Consider the following 8,535-nt stretch of genomic DNA (forward strand, 5'->3'; position numbering starts at 1 on the left):
TAATCGACAGGTGCCTAATTGACAAACCTGTTCCCGAGTCCTCGTCGTTTTGAAGTCCTTCGACGAGCCTCCGTGGGCGAGTTTGATACCTTCGACACGGAAACCTAGCGTGGCCGTGCTGGAGATCGTCTCACGCCAGACCATGTACCTTGGTTTCGTCACTCCTTGCACCCGGCGTTCCTCGGCGCTCGGTGCTGACGGATCCACTTGTACCATTTTCTCGTACATGTCTTTTCGTAACTGTGAAAAAGGTAACAAGATCGTATTGAATATTAAAACGACACGAGAAATACTAAAATATTAAAGTACTAAATACCAAATGCTTAGAAGATGAAATATTGAAGTACTAAATATAAAATATTAGAAAACGAAATATTAAAACACTATAAAATAGAGATATGAAATTTATACGTGATTTATACTTGGATTTCCAAGCCTTAATTAAATGTAAGCCACTCCTCTAGTGGCATACAATTCGAAAAGTAATGTACGTGAAGGTGGTACAGCAGCTATAGTTCAGTAGCTGAGAGGTTAATTGACGTCATACCTTGGGTCTTTCTTTGGCTTTCGCGAGCTCCGATTCCAAGTACGTTCTCACTCCAACTTTGCAGTCCATCACACACGGATGTTCGAAATCTCCAAGAAGATCTTGCAACTGCAAGTAAGAGGAGACTATGGTCCTCTTGGTCACGTTATCACTGTTGCTGTCCTTCTGAAGGGTCTCCCCGGCCTCGTTGCCCTCAACGTTACTTTCCTCCGTATCGTTTACATCCAAAACACCCTTGAACTCCGGAACGTACGGCCTCAGTATGTCGTTCATCAACAGACGAAAGCAAGCTTCTTCTTGTGGGCAGAGTTTCTTCAGTATCGTTCCTGGGGTGGGCCCCGCTCTGAAGTTCCCTTGATGACCCGCTAGTTGTACCTAAAATTTCAACAGAATCAGAAACGTTTAAATGTTAATTAGAGCATTTATTAGTAGAATTTTAGAATCAGAATATTTCTAGATAAAAAGGTTGCAAGGTATGGATTAGCAGCAGAATTAGAAACTTTTTAATATTAATCATACCTTTTAATGTTAACAGAATTTTTGATTAATATGTTTCTAGACAAAAAGACCACAAGATACAATCAATGGCAGAATTAAGCAATTATAATTAATCACACCGTTTGTTAATAGAATTTTTAATTAGAATCTAGACAAAAGTCCATAAGATACAATCGCGAATTGTAATTCATTAATTCCGCAGAATTTCAATTAACATTGAACTTGAAACACAAGAATAATCATGCTCACCCACGGATACCGTTGTTTCTTGTAGGTTTGGAAGAAAGGTGTCCAGTGAACTATATTCCTCAGTTTCCTCCAGCCTGACGACTGAAACAAGATTAAAACGCAAGATCAAATTTCATTAAACAGAAAACTCTCTCCTTTAATCTTGTCTCTCTCATAAGCCTGCTACTAAGTGCACTCCCTCAGTCTTAAAATCTTAAAGTCCCAACTTGAAATCACATTCCAAAGAAGAAAAAAAAAAGGAAACTTTATTGTCCAACGATATAGGAAGGAACAATTCGTTACGTCCGAAAGAACATCATTTCCGGTGGTTACCTTCGGCGACTTTCTCTCGTTCGACCTATCCGCGTGATCGGAATCCCATTCAGAGCTCAAATCGTCGCCACTGCACTCGCCCCATTCCAAGTTCACCTGAGGCACCTCCAGTAGCCTCAAGTACTGCTGGTACCCCGAACAACTCTCCAAACAAGTCTCGTCCCCTTTGTTACTTTGACATTTGTTGCACCTGGAACTCCTTTTATGCTCCAAGTCAATCTCCAAGTTGTTTCTCATAGAAACACCTGTTTCTTTCAACTTCAAACTGTTCCTCTCCTCGCCTTTGCATCCGATAAAACTGTTCTTCAGTCTCTCCACTATACAGTCGTTCCGCTTCTCGTCACTTTTATTCACCTCCCTGCCAAGCTCGGTCTCAAATCCCTGATTGCATTTACGTCTCTCAGAATCCTGAGGAACATTTTTAGGTCTCTCCTCGTTGTGAGGCTGATCTTGCGACGGAGAGGACAAGCACGGCGGCGACGGGCTTCTCGAGGAGGAAAGCGAGCGACGATGCTCGACGATGCTCGACGAAAATCGCCTCGAGTGCCTCTTACTCCTCGACCTTGTCATTCTCCTCTGCGTCAAGGATCTCCTGTGGCATTCTTCAGCCTCCACGCAGTCCTCCAGCGCCGATTTCGAGCAGATCACTATCTTTGGCACGGTTATTCTGTCGTAAGTCTTCTGCATTTTTGGTGGTCAATGATCGACGACGACACAAGAAATTTTCACTTAACGTGTAAGCAGTCTTCACTTTCCTGAATCTTTCTACGTAGAAAGAACTGACGCCTCGTCGGGGCGAATTGTCTTGGAGACACGTGAAGAAACTGCACGGTGTCCGGGGATATTCATGGCTCTCTGTCGTGTTGTTCGACGGAACGATTCAAATTCCTGGCGGGGCAACGGACTGGGACGTAAACAGCGGAGGCGTGTCCTAATTCTTCGAATCCTGAACTGGATGCTAACAAGCGTGCTAATGGGAGATTCTCGGATTTCACGTTTCCGTTTGGTTGAGGGGGGGAGAAGAGGAGAATTGTCTCCTCGCACCTTTGTTTTTTTCTATTTTGAAGTTTCTCGGTGGTTCCCTCAACCTGGAAAGGTTCAACAGACAGCTTTGGAACTTTTGGAAACACTGAATGCCTCTTCTACTTACAATTGGTTGAAATTCTTCTTTAAACTTAGACTAAACTCCAGAGCAATTCTGTTTAGAATTTTTCTTCGGACTTTGTCAAACTTTTCGTTGTAGCAATTATCTTCACAAATAGGAACGTTTTCCTCACAACTCTCTTCCTTTCATTTTGTTCTAACTGGACGATCCTTCGATTCAGAGTGAGAATTAAGAATTCTTCGCCCAAAGTTTCCTCTAATTTAATTTAATAGAACCTTGAAAGAAGAACAGAAGAAATGTACATCTCTCTCTCTCTCTCTTTCTCTCTTTCTCTCTTTCTCTCTCTCTCTCTCTCTCTCTCTCTCTCTCTCTCTCTCTCTGTGTGAAACTCGCGGAGCTGTCGGTATTTCAGTGATCTTTCTTCTCCTCGGAAGAGAAAAAAAAAAAGAAAAAAGTTGCAGCAACCCGATTGCAGATAACTATCCCCGATACAATCGGTAATCGTCGAGAGAATTTTTTCTCTCTACTGGACAGCTCGCGGTTGTGATCATCGTCCCTCGGGGGACGATCGGATTGTTCCGCGCGGCTCTCGGTTAATTGGTAAGCGGCTCGATGTCGGTAATTATCCCAACGACGATCTGCGATCGAATCGAGACACCTGGACCAACTGGTAGCCTCGTGTCGTCCACCCACGCCTGTCGGCCTCTTCCTCGAGACGAAGGCGAGTGAGCTGAAAGCGAGCCGGGTACGGTGTGCCACTTTTTTTTCCTTTTATTCCGCTGCTCGTTGCGTAAAATGTGCTTCGTGTCTCTTCGACGGTTCCAAATGAATTTCAATTCTTCTCCAAAAATTTGAATTGTACACCGAGTACAGTAATCTCCCTGTGCTTTAATTTCTTTTAATTTTTTAACAGACGCCCTTTATTGCGCACCACATTATTATGAATTCATTTCCAATTTCAATTTCAATTTAAATGCACAAGTCAGAAATTTAGTCAGTCACACTGTTATGTGTATTACTATTATGAATTCATTGCCAATTTCAATTTCAATTCAAATGGATCTAGCCAGAAATTTAGTCAATCCAATTCAAATACGTCTCATTGCAATTTAATTCCCCTGAATTATAACTGTACAGAGAAGGAAACATGTATTCACGGTGTTCAATATTCTTCACTCCCTGTTATGTACCACTTGTTATGAATTCATTTCCAATTTAAATGCATCGGCCAGAATTTAATCAGTTCAATTCAAATACGTCTTGCCGCAGTTTAATTTCCTCAGACTATAACTGTACAGAGAAAGAAACATGTATTCACAATATCTTCTTCACTCTTTGCTATGTATCACTATTACCAATTCATTTCTAATTTAAACGTATCGGAATTAGAATTTAACGAGTCCAATTTAAACACGTCTCTTTTACAGTTCAATTTCTTTGAGTTATAACTGTATGCACAGACAAAGGGAAATATATTTTTACGGTATTTAATTTCTGTCACTTTCTTTGTTCACTTTCTGCCTTTTATAAATATTAAATTTTATATAAATGTTCCTTCAAAAACTCTTCGCAGCGTCTCTCCTCAATAGTTTCACTCCCTTATTCGATAGTATCTCACTCTGCTTGTTTATTACAAATATTCAAAGACTCTTTGCAGTATCTCTCCTCAATAGTTTCACTCCTCTTATTCAATAGTATCTCACTCTGTTTGTCTATTATAAATATTCCTTCAAAGACTCTTCGCAGTGTCTCTCCTCAATAGTTTCACTCCTCTCTTATTCAACAGTATCTCACTCTGCTTGTCTATTATAAATATTCCTTCAAAGACTCTTTGCAGTATCTCTCCTCAATAAGTTCACTCTTCGCCACTACTGGCAAGCCAGAAAATAATTTCAACACCTCGTCCCCCTCCTTCTGCTCCTCTTCTTTCCAGGTTCACAAACTGAAGTCTCGTTCGACTTCCAAGAGTTCCTCGGGGTCAAACAAACCGCGAACGATCTGCGTAATCAACTTAACGATGCAAATCGATCCTCTAGGATTATCGAACGAAGCGTGCAGCGTTTGCAGGAGTCGTTTGCAACGAATTCATAGTCTCCACGAGTCCCCGTCGGCGCAGTTACGACGTTCGTCAAGTTTCGCGACGCGTCTCTCGCGATTAATCGCCGCCTGTTTACCTTTCCGCGACTGCACGATTACGTAATCGTCGTTGAAAAACGAACGTGACGCTTTCCAATCGCGACAAACACGTTCACGTATGCCAAAGCGTTCCGCCTCGAATTCCTCGCGTTGCTCGCGCGTTTCCGCTCCTTTTGAAGGAGAAGGAAAAAGAGGAAAAAATTATCGCAGGATCACCGGATTATTTAAAGACTGAAAGAGGATTCTCTCCTCTTTCTATCTCTTTTACAATTAGTGATCTCTTTCTCTTTCTCTCTTTTTTCATTTGTGCATCTACAGAGATAAGTCTCTGGATATTCTTCTTCTCCTATTAAGTTGATTGATCGGTGAAATTCTTTGAAGTACAAAGCTCTACGTTCTTCGTTTCGTAGATTCGAGAACCTCGAATTGACATTGATCCAATGATACATAAAGATTCCTACAACTCTTATTAACTGTTCTTAGAACTTTTCCTATAATTTTCCTCTTCTTCTTCAGTTCTTACAACTCTTCCTCATTAATTTTTTGTTTCTTTTTTCTTGAGCTTTTGAGCTTCTACAAAATTAAAATTGAAAAAAAAAGTTTCTTTTTCAAACTGTGTAAGTCAACTCAATTGATAAAATGAAGTTACTTGCAACTTGATGTTAGATACATCCCAATGATCGTTACACTTTTTGTTTTGCTTTTGCCATTCATTTCTATCAAAGATAGAAAGTTTTAGATTTTGGAAAAGGATGAAGATTGAAACCAGGAGTCGGGAGCACGTGTTCTCTCTCTCTCTCTCTCTCTCTCTCTCTCTCTCTCTCTGTCAGGTAACGTTACGTAAGAGAAACTTCTTTAGGCTCGATCGTCTACTGAAAAATTACACACGCAAAAGTCCAAGAGTCTACGAAACTTGTGACTGGGCAACGATTACCCTTATTTTCTCACGAATAACTCCACTGTACGCAACGATTGTTCTTCTTCTTTCTGCTTGTCCGAAGCGTTCAATTTACTCGTTCATAAAGGATGACCCACATTCGCAGAGCGACTGTTTCGAGTTAATTGACTGCTCGACCGAAGCACCTCGTGACAGACAATTCCTCCAGGAAATTGTCTCCGTTAGAAACAGCAGATGATCGAGGATCCTTCTCGTTGCTCGTTCGATGCACTTCAAAAACCGTGTTCCAATAATTTGTCACGCGCGTGTGTTCTTCTTCGGTTTCTTCCTCTAACCTAACTCCCTCCGTTAATTAACACCAGATCAACTCCATCAGAAGTCTTAAAAAATAGTAGAAAACTTTCTGATATGTAATAAAGAGCTGTTAAATTATTACACGAGCTGTTATTTAAACATTTCACGAAAGAAGTACACCGCCTTGCATCTGTATGTGTAAAAATGTTTAACAAAAAATTATAATTGCACGTTGGTATCAATTTTGACCATTCAGGTTAGTTTTTCTTCCGCGTTACGTTGCACACATTGGACACTGGCCACATCCACTCTGTAAACCACTGGAGGAGGAACAATCACTTCACGATCTCGAACGTATGTAATTCTCGTTTCGCGAGACTCGTTTCCCGTGTCGTGAGGAAAAATATTCGCGGACGATAGATTTCTTTTCTTTTTTTTCTTTTTTCTTCTTTTTCCCCTCCTTGGTGCCGCTCTGCCGAAGCGCGAGTTCAGCACGGTTGCGGCTGGAGGAGAGCACAACAGCCGACTCGACGACAATCGAAATGCGTCATCGACTAATTAACTGACGCTCGCGAGCGTCATTAGCGTAATTATCAGGAGTGGATGAAACGTTGGGGCGATCCGGAGGTCACCGGGCCTCCGTGGTTCAACTAAACGGGAATTCCCCTCCCGTTCGGCCGTTTGGTTTCTCTTCGCGTTTCTCACCCGAAAAGTTTCTATACTCGATAATTTCGACCCTTTCGCGACTAACGTGTGCACGATATCCTTTAAAAGTGACGCGAGTCAGACGAAGAGAAAGAAAAGAAACAGGAGAGGCAGGTTTTCTTCGAAACTTTTCCTGCAATCCAAACAAGACAAACCAGCCTAACCTAAACCCAACCACTTGAACAGGTTGACCAACTTCCCACAAGTAATCACTAGAATAGAACTTCAGTTAAATAACTAATAAAACAATCGCTTCATTTTATATACAGGTGAAAGGGTAACTGCGAAGGAAAAGAGGAAAAGAATGTGGGACGTAGAAATAAAAATTTTGTAAGATTTATCCGATGCAAAGTATGCACATTACGTATATGCACGAAACGGAATGTTAAATTAAGCTTACGAAATACGGCGTTTAACTAATTGTAGGCAAAAGACTGATTTGCGCTATTTTTGCGTAAGATGAATTCGTGTGTAACGTCGAATAGCAAAATGTTTGGTTCAAGTATGTATAAAAGCATTATGATATATTTATCTGATCATTATATATCCAATAAACAATACATTTGTTCGGTTTTGTATTCAATTGCTGTTTACAAGTTCAGTCTTTGATATTTCCAGATATTTTTATCATTTTCATTGAAATTGTTGTCTCTGAGGATCAATGGATATCTTTGATTTTTTATTCAAGCTAAATTTTCGATTCCAGATATTTTTGTCATTTCTGTTGAAATTGTTTTGACTAAGGATCAATAGATTTCTTTGATTTTGTATTCAACTGCTGTTCATATATTAAGTTTTTGATCCAAGACATTTTTGTCATTTTCACTGAAATTGTTCTATCTAAGGATCAACAGATTTCTTTGATGTTTTTGTACTCTTTAACAGTTGCTGTTTATATAATAGATTTTCGACTCTTTCTGAATTGTATCAGAAGAACATACCTTGTTGTGAAAAAAAAAAAAAAAAACAGCAAAAAAAATCCTTCTTTTTCAAGACATGGATTTCACTTGAATAACTGAAAACAGATTGTTCTCTCATTGTCAATTGCTCAGAGAGCGAATAAGTCAGAAATAATCAGAAAAAGAATTAAAGAAAGAATGAATTGCTTAGGAGAGGTTTCAAATACTTAAAATACATAGTTCTCCTACTTAATATTATGAGCAGGAGACTTAATATTTTAATATTTAACTAAGTTCTCTCCAAGCTTAGCCTAGTTCTCCTGGGCTTGGCTCCATTCATTTTTCTGTCTGAAGACTCCAGACATCAAAGACAGAAGTACGTTCACGAAAAAGGTATAATTGTGATAAAAACTGAACTGCAACCATCATCTACAATATACAATAATATCCTATATATTCTACTGTTATACTGTTCTGTCTTATATATCTGACCATCTTATTACTATTATTAATAATTAATAATACTATTATTCTACTTTGCTTTCCTGCGAGAAACTTTTTCCACGCAAACGAACCATTAGACGATACATCAAAGAGAAATTATTTTCAAGGAGACGCTTGATGACTATTCAATTTCACGCGTTTGATAAATCACGATAAATACGCTGGAACGACGAATTCGAGCGCTCAGTATGCGTAATGGTTGCGTAACCACCACGCAGAAATTGGGTCTGCTGCTCGAGCACGCGTGACGTTTATGGAAATTTTACGATATTCATAAATTCGTACGCACTTTATTATCAGGGTTAAGAACGCCTTCGCGTGCGTCTCTCTCTCTCTCTCTCTCTCTCTCTCTCTCTCTCTCTCTCTCTCTCTCTCTCTCTCTCTCTCT

General features: G+C 39.9%; 1 protein-coding gene across 1 annotated transcript in view; it reads right to left on the minus strand.

The window, feature by feature from the left end:
• LOC122535056 overlaps positions 1-8,535 on the minus strand; it is a 31,480-nt gene that overhangs the window by 895 nt on the left and 22,050 nt on the right. Inside the window, exons 6-8 of the mRNA XM_043666227.1 lie at positions 1,295-1,375; positions 548-922; positions 28-240 (exon numbers count right to left, since the gene is read on the minus strand). Coding sequence (XP_043522162.1) covers positions 28-240; positions 548-922; positions 1,295-1,375 — 669 coding nt within the window. The remainder of the gene's footprint in view (positions 1-27; positions 241-547; positions 923-1,294; positions 1,376-8,535) is intronic.

This window comes from Frieseomelitta varia, unplaced genomic scaffold, assembly GCF_011392965.1.
Source record: "Frieseomelitta varia isolate USP_RPSP 00005682 unplaced genomic scaffold, Fvar_1.2 scaffold_666, whole genome shotgun sequence".
In the NCBI taxonomy this organism is placed as follows: Eukaryota; Metazoa; Arthropoda; class Insecta; order Hymenoptera; family Apidae; genus Frieseomelitta; species Frieseomelitta varia.